At 39.6% G+C, this 21,973-nt stretch overlaps 1 protein-coding gene across 10 annotated transcripts in view; it reads left to right on the forward strand.

Moving 5' to 3' along the window:
* The window catches only part of LOC308518008 (acylphosphatase-1), a 42,196-nt gene that overhangs the window by 10,907 nt on the left and 9,316 nt on the right, over positions 1-21,973 (forward strand). Inside the window, exons 2-9 of one of the 10 annotated variants that reach the window (XM_081089598.1) lie at positions 293-3,617; positions 6,356-6,454; positions 7,153-7,238; positions 8,015-8,119; positions 9,172-9,244; positions 15,786-15,857; positions 19,474-19,585; positions 20,586-20,745. In XM_081089598.1, the coding sequence (XP_080945724.1) occupies positions 356-3,617; positions 6,356-6,454; positions 7,153-7,238; positions 8,015-8,119; positions 9,172-9,244; positions 15,786-15,857; positions 19,474-19,585; positions 20,586-20,745 (3,969 nt within the window). In that variant the 5' untranslated portion in view covers positions 293-355. Of the gene's footprint in view, positions 1-34; positions 3,618-6,355; positions 6,455-7,152; positions 7,239-8,014; positions 8,120-9,171; positions 9,245-15,785; positions 15,858-19,473; positions 19,586-20,585; positions 20,746-21,973 lie in introns of those variants that run through there. The other 9 variants (XR_013995912.1, XR_013995913.1, XM_081089593.1 and 6 more) reach the window with 9 other exon arrangements.

A 21,973-nucleotide genomic window follows, 5' to 3' on the forward strand; every position in this document is an offset into this window, starting at 1 on the left:
ACTTCAAATGTGATTATGATTTCACTTCAGGGCATGTGGGATTTAGATGGGGTCAGTGAAAATTATGAAATTATCAGAGCTGCTTTGGATGTTAAGTCCATTGCATCAAACCTGAGCTGTGTGATCTGCCTAGAGATCAGAGCTGTCATTTGTTTTGTTTTACAATGTGGTTTAATAAGAAATTTCATTTACGTCAAGTGGTATTTTTTATAATGCCTCAGAAAAATGGGTAATGCTGTGTAACCCCGAAGCTTTTATATGTGTGTGTTTTTGTTTTGTTTTTCTCCCAAAGGCCATTATTTACAGTCACAAAAGGAAACCGTTGCCTGGCATTCTCACCAGTTTTCCACCTGCCATGATCAAGTGCTTGTCAGCTGAAGTACAAGCCAAATTGCGTTCTGGTTTGGCCATATGCTCCTTAGGCCAATGTGTGGAGGAGCTTGCCCTCAACAGTATTGATGCCGAAGCAAAATGTGTGGCTGTGAGGGTGAACATGGAAATCTTCCAAATCCAAGTGATAGACAATGGATTTGGGCTAGGGAGCGATGATGTAGACAAGGCGGGAAATCGTTATTTCACTAGTAAATGCAACTCCGTACAGGACTTGGAGAACCCAAGGTTTTATGGTTTCCGAGGGGAGGCCTTGGCCAGTATAGCTGACATGGCCAGTGCTATGGAAATTTCATCCAAGAAAAATGGGACAATGAAAACTTTTGTGAAACTGTTTCAGAATGGAAAAGCCCTGAATGCCTTTGAAGCTGACTTGACTAGACCAAGTGCTGGGACAACAGTAACAGTATATAACCTGTTTTATCAGTTACCTGTAAGGAGGAGATGCATGGATCCGAGACTGGAGTTTGGGAAGGTTAGGCAGAGGATCGAAGCTCTCTCACTCATGCACCCTTCCATTTCGTTCTCTTTGAGAAATGATGTTTCTGGTTCCATGGTTCTTCAACTCCCTAAAACCAAAGACATATGTTCCCGATTTTGTCAAATTTATGGACTAAGTAAGTCCCAAAAGTTAAGAGAGATAAATTTTAAATATAAGGAGTTTGAACTTAGTGGCTATATCAGCTCTGAAGCCCATTACAATAAGAATATGCAGTTTTTATTTGTGAACAAAAGGCTAGTTTTAAGGACAAAGTTGCATAAACTCATTGACTTTTTATTAAGGAAAGAAAGTATTATATGCAAGCCAAAAAATGGCTCTGCCAGTAGGCAAATGAATTCAAGTCCTCGGCATCGGTCTCACCCAGAACTCCATGGGATATATGTAATCAATATACAGTGCCAGTTCTGTGAATATGATGTGTGCATGGAGCCAGCAAAAACTCTGATTGAGTTTCAGAACTGGGATACTGTTTTGATTTGCATTCAAGAAGGAATGAAGATGTTTTTAAAGAAAGAAAAATTATTTGTGGAATTGTCAGGTGAAGACATTAAGGAATTCAGTGAAGATAATGATTTTAGTTTATTTAGTGCTACTTTTCAGAAGCATGTGTCTTCTGATGAGAAGTGTGACAGAGTCAGTTTCCAAGAAGCATGTAATAATATTTTGGATTCCTATGAAATGTTTAATTTGCAATCAAAAGCTGTAAAAAGAAAAGCTACAGAAAACATAAACACACAGAATTCTAGGAATTCAGAAGCGATCAGAAAACAGACAAATGATTCATTTTTGTATACTTATGAATCTGATGGTCCAGGTCATAGTAAAATGGCAGAGTCAACTTTACAAAACAAAGATAGCTCTTGCTTAGAATCAAGGGTCTTAGAACAAGAGAGAGCTGAAGCATCAGAATCAGGAGAAAATGAGAAACATAAAAAATCTTGCTTGGAACTTAACTCTTTAGAAAATCCATGTGGAACCAATTCAGAAATGCCTGCAAGCCCTTTTCAGACATTAGATCACTTTGAGGAGAGTGGAGATCTAGAAATACAGAAAGCAAGTACTACTGTTAATGACATGGCTGCTGACATCCTGAAAAAGAACAGAATTCAGAATCAACTAGAGACATTTAAAGGTGCTACTGAAATGGGATGCCAACCTCTGCCTTCTGAGACAACCTTACTGAGAGTATATGGTGCTCAGTGGGAGGAAGAGAAAAGAAAAAAAGAACCTAGTAATTGTGGAAGAAATGTTTTTAGTTATGGACAAATTAAACTATGTTCCACTGGCTTTATAACTCATGTGGTACAAAATGAGCAAGCTGAAACAGCACATTTATTTAAAAATTGTGTTCGACCTGGTCCTGTGAGTGCCAAAGAAACACTTGGAAATAGAACACGCCATTCGGTTGAGACTCCAAGCATCAAAGATTTAACCAGCACTTTAAGTACAGAATTTGCTCAATTGTCTAACAAAAAATTGTGCAGAACAAATATAAGTTCTAGGCTAGAGAACAAACCTATACCAACTTACAAAAATTGTGCTATTTTGCAGGATGGTAGTAAAAAATCACACACAGGTGGCTTATTACTTGACACATCTTCTTTCTCTTGGCGTAGGCATGTTTCAAATGATAGTAAGAGAAAAGATAAGTTGATTGGTTTATCCAGACCCATAGCCCCTAAGAAGCTAAGCTTAAATCCACAACTAGGATCTTTAGAGAAGTTTAAGAGACAATATGGGAAGGTTAAAAATCCTCTGAATGCAGAAATGGAGGAAAATAATAATTTTGAAATCACTACCAATCTCAGTCCTCAAGTTGAACCTGACATTCCATGTAGAGACAAAAAACACATAGATAACTCTGGTATGTGTAAAATCACTACTGTGAAACATAATGATTCAAATAGTAGTTGTCAACCTATAAGTCACATCCTTTATTCGGGAAACTTTCCATTCTCCAAGGAAGAAGACTGTTTAGAACAACAGATGCCTTGCTCAAGAGAAAGTCCTGTAACTCTAAAGGATCTATGCCATTTGAACAGAAAACCTTTGGATATTGAGAAATCACTTGAGTCACTAGCCTCTAAATTATCCAAAATGAAAGGTTCTGCAAGAGAGACTCACATAATGGAGATGAGTCATTCTATTGAACGTCCACCATCAGATTCCAGTAGAAAAGACAGTGACTTATGCAGTGGGTTATCTCTAGATGCTTGTATGTTATTTAAAAATGAGCATAAAAACACAGAGAGTATCATCCTCCCAATGCCAGACTCTGTCCCACAGGATAATTCCTTCAATAAAGATAGTGAAGCATATTCTAACAATACAACAGAGAACTCTGTGATACCAGAAACAAGTTTGGTACTTCACTATGATAGCTCTGCACTTAGTAAAGATTCAGATGTTCTTACAGTTTCAGAACAACAGATGGGAAGTCCTAACTCTCCCAGTAGAATGTTAATGAGTCACAAGGACGATTCCACAGCCAACCCAAATGGAACTTGTTTTCAGAGTGAGGAATCTATAGCAACTTGTTCTGAAAATGAAGAGTCAAACACATGTTCTTTGGATTGGCAACAGCATTTTGATGTAGCCCTGGGAAGAATGGTTTACATTAACAAAATAACTGGACTTAGCACATTCATTGCTCCTACTGAGGACATTCGGGCTGCTTGTACTAAGGACCTGACAACCGTGGCTGTGGATGTCATACTTGAGAATGGTAAGTATAATATAGTGTTCCTGGCATGAAATGCTTTTGAAGGTTATCTCAGCAGATGGAACATTTTAAACTTTAATTATAAAACATGTTTTATGGTATATGAAGATTCTCTAGGTCCAATACTATTTAAATCTAGAAATACAATGAAAGTCTACAGAATGGAAGTGTACATATATGTGTCTATGGGTATGTATATGTATAAGAGGGTGAGACAGTTTTGTTTTTGAAATATATTTTATTGATTTTTTTACAGAGAGGAAGGGAGAGGGATAGAGAGTTAGAAACATCGATGAGAGAGAAACCTTAATTCAGCTGCCTCCTGCACACTCCCTGCTGGGGATGTGCCTGCAACCAAGGTACATGTCCTTGACCAGAATCAAACCTGGGACCCGTGAGTCCATAGGCCGACGCTCTATCCACTGAGCCAAACCGGTTAGGGCAGTTTTTAATGAAATGGTATTAATAGTAGAGAAGGTCCACTATCCTTCTCTAGTCCGCTTTCCCCTCTCTCCCAAATTCAACTCTCCTAGAAATTTAAAGGCACCTGCAATGCCAGTATTGCTCTCTGCAGCTCCCAGGTAAACAGCCAGAAGGATCCTGTCGTCATCCTAGGTTTTCAAGTAAAATCTATGGTTCAGTACAGTACTATATATGTTTTATTTATTTACTTTTAGAAAATAGGACTTGACCATAAATTTTCTGAAATCTAGGTTAAATAAGTACTTTCATAAATATACTTCTCAAATGTACTCGATTATAATGCATGTGCTAATCCACTTGACCTGTTTATTGTGTAAGTCGCTGTTATCAGGCTTTTAGATCATACCACAGGGCTACATCAGAGCCTAGACTAGGACTCTGAGTTCTCAGGTCTAAGTCAACATTAAAAGTGACGTCGTTTTGGCAGTGTGTTTAGAGCCAGATGTTGGGAGATAGTAAAGCTGACTCCCAGCTGGCGATACGCTTGGTTTTGCATCAGGAGGATAAACATTTAGTGTGCATCCGAATTAAAAGTCTTGAATGTTGCAAAGAACGTAATTACATGAATGTAATCGCAAATTATAATTTATCTTTAGGATTAATCTCCCTGGCAGGCGGCTCTGATTTAAGATTAAATTAGACCTTTATTTTTCAATGGGTTCGTTTTTTTTTTCCTTGTGAAAAAATAATCATTGTAGTAACTTTCGAAGTATTAAATAGGAGAAAACCCCTTTCTTTCAGTATGCTCCTGAGACTATCAGGTTGCTCTTAAAGTCACATGTGTTTTTCAATCTATGTAGTTTTATATCCTGGTTTATACTGAGTGTTTATTAGAGGTAAATCTAAGGAACTGGCACCTCATCTTCCTGGAATATAACTGCTTCTGATATGGTAATAAAAAATAACTGCGTTACATTAAACTGAGATGGCTGTTGCTAAACAAAGGCAGAAATCTTGGTTGGCTGCCATACTCAACATAAGCATCTGCTCCTGTTAAATAAATCTAGATGTTTAAAAAAACACTCCAACCTATTAACTTTTTGGATTAGCAAGTCTTTTAATGAACTTTTGAGGGTCATGTTGACCCAGAATTTCATAATGAAAAATAAAGTATTTTGGATACAGAAACGAGTTCCATTAAAAGGTAGCTCCAAAGCACCCTCCATTTCTGGAAATGGCTGAGGTATATATAGCAGGAGATTAGGACATTGTTGAACCATACATAAAAACATAAGATGAATTGGTAAGAGGTAAGTTTAATTGTACAGAAGAGAGGATATATAAAGGTAATTTTAAGGAGTTATCTCAAGTCGCCAAACCCTGGCAGTATTTCTCTTTAAAATGTTTTTAACTTTGCAACTTTATTTCAGTTCCTACTTTAATTTTTATCATTCTGAATTAATCTCTCTCCAGTATTTGTCCAACAGATTTATCTTTTTGAAATAATAGTTTCATAATGTTTTGCCCCTGTTCAAAAACTGTCAAATTCAGCATTGTTTCTAAAACACAAATATGATCATTCTTCAGAAAGGAAGGTAGATTTGGAGCCAGATTTTACTGGATTTTGGAGTTTAAATTGAGGAATTTTCATTCATTCATTTATTCATTCAATTATTTATTATTCATACAGTGGTAGGCCCTGCCAGATTGTAGGTTAACCGACTTTGCTTCTAGGAGTTCACAGTCTATTAGAGAAGATAGCTGTCTAAATATAATTAGATGAGATAAATGTTATAATAGATATATGTATTGGGATAAGAGACATAAATTGGGGACTTGTGAAGATTGTACTCAGTAGTGAAGGATGATAATTAAGTACCACTATATGTTTAATACAGTGTTTCTCAACTGTGGCACTAGTGACATTTTGGACTAGATAATTCTGTCTGATATATTGTATAGGGTATTAGCAGCATTCCTAGCCTCTACCTGCTAGATGCCAGTGGTACCCCTCACCCAAGTTGTGACAACCAAAACTGTCTTAAGATATTGCCATATGTCCCCATGCAGAACTGCCCCCATTGAGAATCAGTGATCTATTTTAGGTCCACATTCTGTCTGGTATAGATGGATAATGGGACTAAGCAGTAAGGTAGATTCCTAAATTCATTAAGGAACTTTGACTCTCAATCTGGTGTTTAGTAGTCTGCCTCCTTATGTCTTGATTCAGTTTGTGCAGAAAGAGATTCTATGTAACTTAATTTTTAATAGTTTATTCTTTGAGTTCAAATGTATAGGTTTTTCTTTTTTACATTTAGGATCTCAGTACAGGTGTCATCCTTTTAGAAGCGACCTTGTTCTTCCCTTCCTTCCTAGAGCTCGGGAAGAGAGGACGCTGATGAGACAGAATAACAGAGGTAGGGGCAATAACAGAGATTGCTGGAATACCTAGTATATAATGTACCACCTAACTTAAAAAAAAAAAGAAAAAAAGCAGGGTTGTATTATTAAGCTTGATCAGTGTCAGCTGTGCCTTGCTGGAACCAGGAATGCCCCATGGTCCTATTTAACAGCAAAACTAAGTAATTCGATGCATGCATGTAGATCAGAAATTACTTTTCCAGACTTGAGGTTAATACTGGATGATAATGCAGTCTGTGGTATCTTGTGACTGAGAAATTGTTTATTTTTAAATATTGGAGTTGTGCTCCATATTGTGGTAGTTTTGTATAAGCAAAACTCTTATTTTTGTAAAAAGCTACAGGCATTTATTATTTTCTTTGTTTCTAAAAATAGATAAGGTATATATTTCTTTTACCAAAGGGAGTGAGGCAACTAATTTGAACCAGTTTCTTCTGGACTTGTATTCTGAAATATCTCTTGAAAATAATTTGGAGGAAAAGCTATAATGCCAGAAGATACAGTCATCAACTCCAGTTTAGAAAGTAACAGTTCAAAACAATTTAGAGATACAGCAAACACTGATCCTTTGTAGCATGTTGGAGCCATGTGTGTGATCTTTGGTCGTGAGGCTGCACCACACCAAATATGAGATGCCACTCACCTTTTTCCCGGAGGCTCTTGATACCAACTGTACCTGTCCCTTTTGCACTAGATACTGTGGATGATGCTGTTGGTAGCGAATCGCTTCAGTCTTTGTTCTCAGAATGGGACAATCCAGTATTTGCCCGTTATCCAGAGGTGGGTCTGCAGCAGTGTTTCTTTGCTTGTTATTTTAAAATTAGAATTTTATTTCATTTCATTTTTTAAAAATTTATCTTTATTGTTAAAAGTATTACAGATGTCCAGCCTCTCCCCCCATTGAACCCCTTAGAATTTTATTTAAGTTGGGTATGGGCATGACTGACTATACTAATTTGAAATTATTAATGGAAAGTGGGTATGTTTCCTAGTAATTTATTTGGAAATTAATGTAAAAAGGAGGAATCAGAATTCATAGCTTTTGGGGAACTTGGCTTTAAGTTTGGATTAAACATATGTAATCAGTGTGGGAATAGTGAAAGTGTTTACCACTCTTAAAAACCCTGACTTGTAGCTATGGCGGAGTATTTAAGATGGTAATAATTTATTTATCATTAAATAAAGTAGTGACTCTCTTACTGGAGGAACAGTTCATCGTGTATGTTCTCTTTTCAGTGGGTTATCACAGAATGTACTTTGTGTGTTATAATGAGGGTGTAGAATACATGAGCACTTAATTATCGATTCTTCAGCGAAGATGTCATTAAGTACTTGATTATGGAGCCTAGGCAAATGGTTATTCTGAAATGTTGGTGTTTGTCAATAATTTTGGTCATAGAGCCTTTTGAATTCCTGTAAATTCTCTGAATTCAGCCCACCTCTAGTAGACTCTATGAAAAATGAATGTTTTTAAGGCACTTTCAGATCTTTGGTCAAACAGTTCTACAGACATGACAAAATTTAAATTTAAATGATATTGTGCTGTGTCTTTCTAGGTTGCTGTTGATGTAAGCAGTGGTCAGGCTGAAAGCCTAGCAGTTAAAATTCACAACATCTTGTTTCCTTACCGTTTCACCAAAGACATGATTCATTCCATGCAGGTAAAAGGTTGACTTTGAAATCTCATCATTTGAATATAAGCCCTAAGTTAGACTAACTCTTGTGAAATTGGATATATTTAATGATGTAGACCACCCGGGTCAAAGCACATGTGTTTTTTTTAAATCTTACTGGAACTTTATCAGGAGAAGAAAAAGAAAAGGACTAAAATTAATTACAAAGAAAAAGATGTCCTTAGTAGTGTGAGCAAGTTTGGAGGGATGAATGATGAATTCAGGTTCACAGTTTCAGGTTTATATAGACTTTATATTTTGACAATAATTTATAAAGCAACTAAGTTCTGCAGAGACATTATCCTTAAATGTGCAACAATGTCCCTTTTTAAACAACCCTCAGTAGTGTGAGGCTGTACATGACATGGTAGTTGAAGGAGTTCCGTTAACAAGAGGGGCCTCTTGTCTCATCTGCTAGATTACCCTTCCTCTACACCATGCTCTATCTCCTTGTTTTCAGGAAACAAATTAGGAGGTGGGAAAATCCAGGTAAACTCCTAACCTGGCATGTTTGACCTGGTATCAGAGCAAACACTTGCTCCAGAAATAGGCCCTGGGGAGGGGTACAGATTAGGCATTGTCAGTACCTGGACAGAAAGGGGCACCAAGGCCTAAAGCCACAGGTGGCTTTTTCACTTACTGCTTTAATGACCTAGCTCTTCCAATATGCTTTTCCTTTTGTATACATTTTTAAAATTTATTTCAGCTCTATTTGTTAGTAGTCTCTGGTCATATTAATAACTCTCTGGTTATATTACCCATTAAGAAGAGTCATTCTGTTGGGAACATTTCAGGTCTAATGCTAAAGATTTTCATAGCATATCCCTCTTAGATGCCTCAGTCTGTGTTCCCTTTATGTCTTCTGATCACTCCTTTTATCCTTCCTGGCCACTCCCTCAGGTTCATCAGCACCAAGCTCAGTCTTAGATATGAAAGTTACAATGCAAACGACTCTAAATTAAGTACAGCTTTATCTCTTTCTATACAAATAAGCCTCTATTTTTATTTATCATTGTACCATTTATTTCAATGTATGGCAGGTTCTCCAGCAAGTGGATAACAAGTTTATTGCCTGTTTAATGAGCACTAAGACTGATGAGATGGGTGAGGCAGGTAAGAATGGAGTTTAGCCTTGACTATTAACCAGCTGCTCTTCTAGCAGACTCCTCGTATGGTTAATACACACAGACTCTCACACACACACACACACACACACACACACACACACACAACACACACACAAACACAGACTCACATACACACACACAGACACGCACGCACACACAGACACACACACAGACTCACAGACACACACACAGACACGCAGACACACGCACGCACACACAGACGCACACACAGACACATGCACACGCACAGACAGACACACACAGAGACACACACGCACGCACACAGACACACGCACACACACACACAGAGACACACACAGACAATACCATTGCAGTGACTTGGAAAGATTAGGGAAAACAAATCTAAATTAATATTGTGGAATGACATTTTTTTTTTATCCTGGAATGATAGTTTTAAAACCCATTTAGTTTTATAAACACACACATACATATATAAGACATACATATGTAAACTACATGTTAAGCTATTAAACAGTAGTTACTTTGGGAGTGAGAAAAGGGGGAATTTTATGTTTTACTTTTAAAATATTTTGTATTGTTTAACTTTTAAATAATGATTTTTGTTTTTTTAATCCTCACCCAAGGATATTTTTGCATTGATTTTTAGAGAGAGTGGAAGAGAGAGAGAAAGACAGAAATATCAATGTGAGAGAAACACATCGATTTGTTGCCTCCTGCACACGTCCTGACCAGGGACTGGGCCAGGGAGGAGCCTGCAACCAAAGTATGTGCCCTTGACCAGAATTGAACCCGGGACCCTTTGGTCTACAGGTCAGTGCTCTATCCACTGAGCCAACCCGGCTAGGCTAAATAATGTTTTAATATATTCCCATTATAATAATAGAAAATTTAGCCCAATCTGTGTGGCTCAGTGGTTGAGCGTTGACCCATGCACTAAGAGGTTGCCAGTTTGATTCCTAGTCAGAGCACATGCCTGGGTTGTGGGCTCGATCCCTAATAGGAGGCAGTGGATTAATGTTTCTCTCTCATCAATATTTCTCTCTCTCTCTCTCCCTTCCTATCTCTCTAAAAATCAATATAAACATATTTTTTTTAAAAAGAAAATTTACATAATGAACTATACTAGGTTTATAATAAGTTAAATACAATCTCCTGGTGACTGCTTTAATAAAACAATAATAGTTTGTAAGTCCTAGTAACTCATTCAATAAATATTGAGTGCCTTTTGTATGCCCAGAATTGTATTAGGCCCTAGGAATACAATGGTGGGGGGTCGGTGGTGGAAATACATGCAGGAGAAACAGATAATTACAGAAATCCTATATAATAAAAGCCCAGCGACCAGATGGCGGAATGACCAGAATGACCAGTTGACCAGTCGCTATGATGCGCACTGACCACCAGGGGGCAGACACTCCACACAGGAGCTGCCCCCTGGTGGTCAGTGCGCTACCACAGTGGGAGTGCTGCTTGGCTGACTGGGATGAGTGTCTGCTTCTGCTGCAAACCCCAGGCCAATGGGTAGAAACCCGGGCTGCCATCATAGGATCCTCCTCCTTGCTCCCTGCCGCACAGACCGTGCAGCACCCCCACTACTGCCGGGCTCACAGGGCTGACCCTGGAGGCTGGGAGGCGGTTCGTGGCCACTGTGGGACTGATGCCTACTCTACTGCCTCTCAGTGCTATTGTCCCTGGGCCTGGCCCAACCGGGCCCCCTGGAGAGGCGAATGCTCCGCCTCCACGGAAGATGCCGGACCAGGGAGCAGCTGCTCAGAGGGCAGGTCCACCGCCTCTCGGCTGACTGGGATGAGTGGTGCTTCCACAGCGGGCCAATCCCCCAGGCTATGCCCCCCACCAGTGCACAATCCTGTGCCTCGGGCCTCTAGTGTTAAGTAACTCTAGCCAGTGTATGGAAGAGAGAAACAAGATGATGTAAGAACCTGAATTGGAAGATGTGATTTAGTCAAGGGGCTCAGGGAAAGTTTTCTTGGTAAAGTGAGATCGGAAGTATGAGTATGAGTTAACTAGGGAAAGAAGAAGGGGAGAAGTATTCTTGGAAGAGGGAATAACATTGATGTTTCTAATTCTCTCTCCCTGTCCCTTCCTCTCTGAAATCAATAACAACATGCATTTTGTGATGTTCTCTCCTTTAGTGAGGGGAACCAGGGAAAGTGCAATTGGAGTGAGAGCAAGAAGCTGAGGCCTGATCTCAAATGCCAATTTTAAGTTTGTCCCAACACCAACTGGAAACTATTGAAAGCTTTCTGTTTTGTATTTCCCCCCATTGGTTTTCTGATGTTATTTTTGCGGTGGCGTGGGTTATGTCATATTTGCATTTTGAAAATATTGCTCTGGTTGCCGTGTAGAGATAGGATTGGGTGTGGGGATGCATCCCAGTCCCTGCAGAGACTGTTAGGAGGATATTGCAGTATAGCTGTGACCAGGGTGGACTAGAGGGAAGTACATGCATTGGAAAGATATTTAGGAGATAAAGTCAGCAGGTCTTGGTGATGGATTGGATATGGGGACGGTATATCAAAAGGGGACTCCTAGTTTTCTGACTCATAACTGAATGGATGGTGTTGCAGGACATCATGAGGTTGGATGAGAAGCAGGCAGAGTGAGCGTCATGAGTTCAATCTGAAATCTGTTTGAAATGTTCAAGAAGATGTGTCAGGCATGTGGTTGGATATTACAGGTTTGGGACTAGACAAGCATTCTGACATGGAGATACGTCTGAGTTGTCAGCATAAAGTTGGTTATTGAAGTCACAAATGTAACTTTTATTACCTAGAAAAAGAGTGAAGGTTAATGAGAAGAGATTCTGAATTTAGAAGAATTCCAACATTTAATAGCTAGTCAGAAAAAAAGTGCACCGGCAAGAGAGGTTGTGAAGGAACAGCTAGTGAAACAGGAAGAAAATAGACAAAGGTTTTGTTGCAAAGCCAGGACTTCATATAAATGTTGCGAAGAGGTTAAGTAAGATGAAGACCAAAATTATCCGTTCAATTTTATGACAGCAGAAGTCAGGGACTCAAGTGAACACTGTTTCAGAGATCGGGGAGGATGCTGATGGAGACTGCAAGGAGAGACTCAGAAATCTGTGACATGGCCCTGGCTGGTTTCGCTCGATGGATAGGGTGTCGGCCTGCGGACTGAAGGGTCCCAGGTTTGATTCCAGTCAAGGACACGTGCCCAGGTTGCCGACTCGATGCCCAGTAGGGGGCGTGCAGGAGACAGCTGATCAATGATTTTCTCTCATCATTGATGTTTCTAATTCTCTCTCCTTCTCCCTTCCTCTCTGAAATCAATAAAAATATATACATTTTTAAAAATCTGTGGCATGGAAGAGGGACTGAAAGAGGGTGAGGATGAGAAAAGGCTTTTTCCTTAAATATATTTTTATTGATTTCAGAGAGGAAGGGGAGACGAGTGATAGAAACATCAGATATGAGAGAGAATCATTGATTAGCTGCCTCTTGCACACCCCACACTGGGGAACAAGCCCGCAACCCAGGCATGTGCCCCATGTGCCCTGACCAGGAATCGAATCGTTACTTCCTGGTTGACAGGTCAACACCCAACCACTGAGCCATGACAGGCGGCTTTTTTCTTCTCTTTTCGTTTTCAATATTTTTATTGATTTCAGAAAGGAAGGGAGAGGGAGAGAGAGATAGAAACATCAATGATGAGAAAAAAATAATCATTGATCAGCTACCTCCTGCATGCCCCCTACTGTGGATCAAGCCCACAACCCAGGGAATTGAATCGTGACCTCCTGGTTCATAGGTCAATGTTCAATCACTGAACTACACTGGCTGGGCTAGATAATATATTTTCCTAAATAAAAATGTGTTTTGCCCTGGCTGGTTTGGCTTAGTGGATAGAGCGTCGGCTTGTGGACTGAAGGGTCCCAGGTTCAATTCCAGTCAAGGGCACATGGCTGGGTTGTGGGCTCTATCCCCGGTAGCGGGCGTGCAGGAGGCAGCCGATCAATGATTCTTTCTCATCATTGATATTTCTGTCTCTCTCTATCTCCCTTGCTCTCTGAAATCAATAAAAATATATATATTTTAAAAATGTGTTTATTGTTGCTCATGAATACCAAAAGCAACCTATTCCTATAACTCATATTTTAATATCTGCCCATATTTTTGTAATGAATAAATATGTTGTTGTTTTAAATTGTAGTGAAATTATCATATATCAGCATTTTTAATGGAATGTTTCCACCTACAGTAAAATAGTTTTTCAGTTATGATACCCTGAAGAATAAAGATTCATTCATTTATTCTGTAAACAATTATTGAGTGCCTATTATGTACCTGACTGCTGTTACACATGCTGGAACTGTGACAGACAGAAATCCTTGCCCATATGAAACTTGTATTGTGTTGGAATATTAAAAGTACAGCTTCCAGCATTAGCAAATTACCTTAATATATTCTGCTTCATTCAAGGAATGAAAAAGGTTGTGAACACTATTGTAGACTATAAACCATTCCTCCGGAGTCAGGTACAGGATTGATTTTTTAGGGTCACTGGCTCTTGGTAATTCACGTTGGCTCTAGTTTTAAAATTCGAGGGCACTCCCTCACCATTTATTTATTTCATTGTCTTGCCCAATACAGGATGTTCAGTATTCATCACAACCAGCTGCAACTCCTCCTATCCTCAAAGGAGTTTACAATTCAACTTTTTGGGGTCTGTTCCTGTGTTTGAACATGCTGTCAGAAAAATTTTTTCCTTTTTTCTTTAAGTCTTAAGCTCTCATGCCATGAATTTGATAGTATCATAGAAACAAGTTTTAAATCTTTAGTTCAATCTGGGAACTAAATCAGGAGAAACAGGCATTATCTGTTTTGATCAAATTCAAGAGAACTTTTATTTCAGTGTAATACATAGCACTAAACCTCAACCCTCTGGCCAAAAGTTTTAAAATTATAAGCTAAGCCCTAGCCGGTTTGGCTCAGTGGATAGAGCGTTGGCCTGCGGACTGAAGGGTCCTGGGTTTGATTCCCGTCAAGGGCATGTACCTTGGTTGCAGGCTTCTCCCTGGCCCGGGTCCTGGTTGGGGTGTGTGCAGGAGGCAACCAACTGATGTGTTTCTCTCCCATCGATATTTCTCTCTGTCTTTCCCTCTCGCTAAAAATCAATGGAAAATATCCTTGGGTAAGGATTAAAAAAAATTATAAGCTAAAAAAGATGTAGTAATATAAGTGAAAATCAGTGGTCTTGTCAATGAGAAAAAGATTAGTTATGGCTTTGGGGTCAGGCATTCTGTCTCCTCTCTTGCACTTGCGTGTCTAAAGCCTTGCTACTCAAAGTCTATAAGTAGCATCATCACCTGGGAGTTTATTAGAATTGCAGAAGCTTGTGCCCCACCCCGAACTTACTGAATCAGAATCTGCATTTTAATAAGATCCCTAGGTGATTCGTATGCTTATCAAAATTTGAGAAGCCTGATTCTAAATCAGGGCAAACTGTGGCTGGTGGACCAGATCCAGCATCACCTGTTTTTGTATAGCCAGGTAGATAAGAATGGTTTTTAGATGATTAAATATTTGGAAAAAAGACAAGAATATTTCTTGATACATCAAAATTATACAGCCCTAACTGGTTTGGCTGAGTGGATAGAGTGTTGGCCCACAGACTTAAGGGTCCCGGGTACAATTCCGGTCAAGGACATGTAACTTGGTTGTAGGCTCGATCCCCAGTAGGGGACATGCAGGAGGCAGCTGATCGATGTTTCTCTCTCATCAAATGTTTCTAACTCTCTATTCCTCTCCCTTCCTTTCTGTAAAATCAATAAAAATATATTTTTTTAAAATTACACATAAAGTTTTATGGGAACACAGCTATAATATTCACATATTGTCTGTGGCTGCTTTGGTTTCAAAATGAAGAATTGAGTAGTTGTGACAGAAACCCTATGTCCCAAAAACCTAAAATATTTACTCTCTAGTCCTTCACAGAAAAAAATTTTCTGACCTCTGATCTAAAGTGTAGTAGAATTACATTCTTCATGGGTTCCAGGGTAGCTTGCAAATTAAGGTCAGCTGATTATAATAATGTACTGTTTACTGATCCTTCATTTGATCAAATTTGAGTTAATAAAGCAAAATCAGTTATTTAAAGCTTAAAATGTATGGTTAGCCTGGCTCACATGGCTCAATGGTTGAGCATTGATCTGTGAACCAGGAGGTCACAGTTTGATTCCTGATCAGGGCACATGCCTGGGTTGCAGGCTTGATCCCCAGTGTGGGGCGAGCAGGAAGCTGCCGATCAATGATTCTCTCTCACTCTCTCCTTTCTTCTCGAAAATAAATTTTAAAAATATATATTTAAAAAAATAGATAAATTTGTTGTTATTCCCCATAATTTCATTTATTTTTAGGAACTAAGATACATTTGTTACTACTCAGTATGTTTCTCGTATGCTCACCTGTTAGTGTGAATTAATTTTTTTCTCCCTCAATATAACATGATTATTTTAATGTTGATCTGATAATTTGAAGCTTCAGTAATCCTTGATAATCTTCTAGGTGGAAATTTGCTAGTCTTGGTGGATCAGCATGCTGCCCATGAGCGTGTCCGTTTGGAGCAGCTTATTATTGGTAAGGATCTTTTTGGGGTTAGAACAGATTTGAGACTCCAGCAGAATTAGTATGACTGAAAGAGTTTTTCTAACTCTGACTGCTGTGAGGAAAATGAATTGTATGTTTAAAAAATTAAGCTGAGCCCTAGCATCAGCCTGTGAACTGAGCCCTACCATCAGCCTGTGAACTGAAGGCTCAAGGGTTCGATTCCAAGGGCATGTACCTCCTTTGCAGGCTCCATCCACGTGCAGGAGGCAACCAATCAATTGATGTTTCTCTCTCTCTCTCTCTCTCTCTCTCTCTCTCTCTCTCTCTCTCAAAGAAAAAGAAAAAAATCAATGGAAAAATATCCTCAGAAGAGGATTAACAAACAACAATAACAACAAAACCACACAAAATTAAGCTGAAGTCTTCTGGTTTGCCTTCTTTTATTACTGAAAGAATGTAATAGTTCACTATACTAATTCAGTCATTAGATCTTACATTGTCAAAGATACATTTGCTGCCCATCCAGCGTGGCTCAGTGATTGAGTGTCAACCTATGAACTCGGAGGTCACAGTTTGATTCCCAGTCGGGGCATGAGCCTGGGTTGTGGGCTCTATCCCTAGTGTGGGGCGTGCAGGAGGCAGCCAATCAATGATTCTCTCTTGTCACTGATGTTTCTATCTTTCCCTCTCCCTTCCTCTCTGAAATCAGTAAAAATATTTTAAAAACTTTTTTTTTAAAGATACATTTGCTATATATTTATCATCAACCTTAACGATTGGGTGTCTAAGGATTACGCCACTTCTGCATGTCATCCAGCACAAATATATGCCCCTCCACATGCCCATAGCACCTTGATTTACCTTCTTTACAGGTCATCAGGCAGAGACCACCAGTACCTCAGAAGGCCCAATCGTTCTCATTTTAAATTTCGTGTTTGAATAGGTAGTATAAGCAAATAGGTTCAAGTCTGAAAGGCACAAAAGGGAATCTAATAAAGTCTTTCTACCCTTGTCCCTCATCCCACCTAGTTTCTGTCCCCAGAGGCATCCAGTATCATTCATTTGTTATTTATCCTTCCAAAGGCAATATGTGCTTTTAAATCTTTGCTCCCCATTTTTTCTCATCATGAAGCAGTGTGTTCCCCAACAGGTAAAATATCAGGAAAATCTTTACTCCTGTGGTCAAGTAATAAAAAACCTATGTCAAAGAGTTAAGTGAGGACCTAGGGAGATATTTTACTCCCTGTTCAGTTTTTCTTGTAAAATGAAGACCCAATTGTTGGAAAAACTTACTTGCTATAGGCCCTGGACCATTTGAGAATAGTACTATTGACTGTCTCTTCAGAGACTGGGAAACGCTTCTGAAGAAATGGGGACACCTTCTTGAGCCATGGGACTGTATAGTAAACCCATTTTATTTCCTCAGTAATCCACACTGTTCACCTCTGGGGATTGACTATCTCCAGGAACATTGCATTGTTCATTTGAATGTAAGATTTAAGTCTTACAGTTCTTTTTTTTTTTTTTTTTTTTAATTAAATCTTTATTGTTCAGATTATTACATTTGTTCCTCTTTTTTCCCCCCCATAACTCCCCTCCTCCCAGTTCCCGCCCCACCCTCCGCCCTCACTCCCCACCCACTGTCCTCATCCATAGGTGCACGATTTTTGTCCAGTCTCTTCCCGCATCTCCCACACCCCTTTCCCCCCCAAGAATAGTCAGTCCATTCCCTTTCTATGTCCCTGATTCTATTATAATCAACAGTTCATTCTGTTCATCGGATTATTTATTCACTTGATTCTTAGATTCACTTGTTGATAGATGCATATTTGTTGTTCATAATTTGTATCTTTACCTTTTTCTTCCTCTTCCTCTTCTTAAAGGATACCTTTCAGCATTTCATATAATCCTGGTTTGGTGGTAATGAACTCCTTTAGCTTTTCCTTATCTGTGAAGCTCTTTATCTGACCTTCAATTCTGAATGATAGCTTTGCTGGATAAAGTAATCTTGGTTGTAGATTCTTGGTGTTCATCACTTTGAATATTTCTTGCCACTCCCTTCTGGCCTGCAAAGTTTCTGTTGAGAAATCAGCTGACAGTCGTATGGGTATTCCCTTGTAGGTAACTGAGTTTCTTTCTCTTGCTGTTTTTAAGATTCTCTCTTTATCTTTTGCTCTTGGCATTTTAATTATGATGTGTCTTGGTATGGTCCTCTTTGGATTCCTTTTGTTTGGGGTTCTCCGCGCTTCTTGGACCTGTAAGTCCATTTCTTTCACCAGGTGAGGGAAGTTTTCTGTCATTATTTCTTCAAATAGGTTTTCAATATCTTGCTCTCTCTCATCTTCTGGCACCCCTATAATTCTGATGTTGGTACGCTTGAAGCTGTCCCAGAGGCTCCTTACACTATCCTCGCATTTTTGGATTCTTTTTTCATTTTGCTTTTCCGGTTGGGTGTTTTTTGCTTCCTCGCATTTCAAATCATTGACTTGATTCTTGCGCTCCTCTGTTCTGCTGTCGGGAGTCTGTATAATATTCTTTATTTCAGTCAGTGTATGCTTAATTTCTAGTTGGTTCCCCAATATAACATCGAGGGTCTCATTAGTTTTCTTGTAGATCTCATTAAGTTTATCGGCGGCTTCTAAACAGTTCTTGAGAGACCTTAAAAGTGTGGTTCTGAACTCTATATCTTCCATTGACAATTTTGTCCTGTTTCTTTGTCTCCACATTTTGTTATGCTTCCTTGATGCACCCCCTAGTGGTCTTTGTTCGTGGTTTTATAGTTAAATTTTGATTGTTGTAGCTAATTCCAGGGAGGGTTTGACCTCCAGGCCAAGTGGCTATGAGAATCAGCTGTGTCAGCAGTGAGAGAACTTCTGTCCTCTAGGGAGGTGCTAATCTGGCGTTTGCCTGAGGCTATCCGGCAAATGGCTCTGTGCAGGGCTTGGGCGGGGCGGGTCGCACAGGATCAACAGGGTGGGCCTGAGAGAGCAGTTATGGCGGCTCTCAGTCCTGTCCCCAGGGGCTCTGCCTCTCTGAGTCCCAGCACCCGCTGCAAAGCTCGGAGAGAAAGCTGCACTCGCTCTGACCGAAGCCAGAAAGTCCCGCTTCTCCCGTTTGAGTCTGGGTCCCTAAAGACTCGCCTGTATCTGGAGCTCAGAGTCTGCGACTCCCTCCGGATTGAAAACGCCAACCGCGCCCTCCGCCGCCAGCCCGCTCCGCGCACTCCGCACCTCAGAATTTGACTTCAGCACTGCGCCTCCTCTGAGTGTCCGTATGCGTTTCTCTTTCCTCCTAGTTGTAGGACTTCCACTCAGCCAGCGTTCCAGTGGTTCTGGGTGATGTCCCTCCGTCTTTTAGTTTCACTTTTGAAGTAGTTGTTCAAAGCAGCAAACTCCGGCGTTAACCTATGCCGCCATCTTGGTTCTCTCCTTACAGTTCTTATTTTTGAAAATACTGCTAAGATGAAATAGCAGCTGGGTATTTACTAGTTTTACTTTAATAATGGAAATTCAAAGCCTAAAACTACATTGAACACAGTGCTATGCACTGTAGTAATTACATGGGCTTGCCTTACCATGTTTCATTTTTATCTGAATCTAGAAGACTTCACTTCCTACTCTTAACCCACTCATCGTTCTCCCAATAGATTCCTATGAGAAACAACAGCCACAAGGCTCTGGTCGGAAAAAATTACTGTCTTCCACTGTAAGTCCTCCACTAGAGATAACAGTGACAGAGGAACAAAGGAGACTCTTATGGTTAGTACCGCCATGAGGATGGGGTGTTGATAGTGTAAATATTCACAATTCTGTGAGGTGTAAGCATAGCTATTGATCACTTTTTCACATGAGTCACCTGAGACTAAGAGAGTTTACATGACTTATTCAAGGTCATAACAACGATTAAGTGGTGGAGTAGGCACTCAGATGCAGGTTTTCTGACTCCAGATGCTGTTCTTTCCACTGTATCACAGCTGTTGAGTATAGGATAGAGTTTCCCTGATAAATTTTCCCAGCAGTTGGCCTAGAATAATCTTACCATTTCTTGGAACAGTCAGTGTTTATGCTGTGCTGTTTCTGAAAGCAAAGTTCCTGCAGTAATTGCTTCCATTCAGCTTTGCTTTGGTGCATTCTAGAGTCTTAGCTTTCATTATCATAATCATACTGGGAAGAAAGTAAAACACTGGGCCGCTAGGAAGGGGAAAATCATATAGTGAATCACAAGATAGGAAGTTTTCCCACTTCTGGGGTGGTACAGATTGTTGGAAATGAAAAAGAGAATTGTCTCTGAATTTATATTTCAGCTTTGGGAATACGCCATTGCCATAAAATCTTTCCCCCTGGGGCATACTTTATATTAGAGGCAGATCCATTTATTTACATCCCGTTAGTCAGGACTTCTTAGTTCCTGGGGCTGTTCATTACCTCCCTGCTTTAATGCTGATTCCAAATACTCTCAGCCCTTTTATTTGTGCCAAACTCCTTCAAGTGCCAGCGTGAGAAGCTAGCAATTGCTCAGTGAAGAATAAAAACTTAGGAACAAGACTTAGTACTAAGTTGATTCTCTCAATGGAAAAGAGGGTGAAAAAAGAAAGATACTGTAATTCAAAAATAAAATAAAATTCTAAACAAATACTCATATGAGAAAACAGTATAACTTATAAAGCTTGTGGCAGCTTTTGAGAAAATATCAGGTATTTGGAACCAATAGTGAAACATGAATGAAGTGATGATTTTACATTTGAGATTGTCTCTTTAGGTGTTACCACAAAAATCTGGAAGATCTGGGCCTTGGAATTATATTTCCAGATACTAGTGATTCTCTGGTCCTTGTAGGAAAAGTACCACTCTGTTTTGTAGAAAGAGAAGCCAATGAACTTCGAAGAGGAAGATCTACGGTGACCAAGAGTATCGTGGAGGTAAGGCATAGTTGCAGATGTTAAATCGCTGAGTGACAGTAACCTCCTATTTTGTTTAGAAACTCTATTCATGTTTTATCAGTAAGCATTTATGAAATACCTGCTGTGTGCCAGGTACTAGAGAGCAAAAGATGAATTAGCTCAAGGTGAGGAAGAAGGGCATTTAAGTAATTATAACAATGACATTTGGGCAGAAGTATGTTCAAAAGTGCTATGGCCCTGGCTGATGTGGCTCAGTTAGTTGAGTGTCATCCTGTGCACCAAAAGGTTGCTGGTTCTATTCCTAGTCAGGGCACATTCCCAGGTTGCAGCTCGATTCCCAATGTAGGGGAGGGGGGAGGGGGGCAGGGGGGAGGGGGGAGGGACATGTGGGAGGCAGGTGATCAATATTTCTCTTTCATATCAGTGTTTCTCTCCCTCTCTCTTTCTGTCTCTTTAAAAATCAATTTTAAAAAATATCTTTATAAGTGCTATGGGCCCTGCTCGGGTAGTTCAGTTGGTTAGAGTGTCATCTCATACGCCAAGGTTTCAGATTTGATCCCCTGTCAGGGTGCATACAAGAATCAACCAATAAATGCATAAATCAATGGAACAAGCTGATGTTTCTCTGTTGTCTCTTTTTCTCTCCCCCCGTCACCTTCTCTCTAGAGCAGGGGTTCTCAAACTTTTTAAACAGAGGGCCAGTTCACTGTCCCTCAGACCGTTGGAGGGATGGACTATAGTTTAAAAAAAAACTATGAACAAATTCTTATGCACACTGCACATATCTTATTTTTAGTAAAAAAACAAAATGCGATCAAATACAATATTTGTATTTGCATGTGGCCTGCGGGCCGTAGTTTGAGGACCCCTGCTCTAGAGTCAATAAATAAAAAATATATAAGTAAAAATAAAATAAAAAGGAAATGTCTTGTAAAACACCAGGGGCCTGCCAAATACAGAAGAGAGGAGAAGGGCATTCTAAACAGAGGAACAGATATTAGAAATTTGATGCAAATCCTGTGTATAGGGAACTACCAATATAAATAGTTCAATTAAGATATATATGGAATAGTGGTGAGACTAGATGAAACTAGATAGGTTGTTAAGACTAAATCATAAAGGCATAGCATATTCTGCTCAGTTTGCATTTCATCCTATGGGCAGCCATGAAGAAGAGTGAGATACATTTCAGCACAGCATTTTAATATGACTACATGTATATGTTATGGTAAAGGTCTGGAAAGCT

This window comes from Myotis nattereri (assembly GCF_964212035.1).
Source record: "Myotis nattereri genome assembly, chromosome: 1".
Taxonomy (NCBI): domain Eukaryota; kingdom Metazoa; phylum Chordata; class Mammalia; order Chiroptera; family Vespertilionidae; genus Myotis; species Myotis nattereri.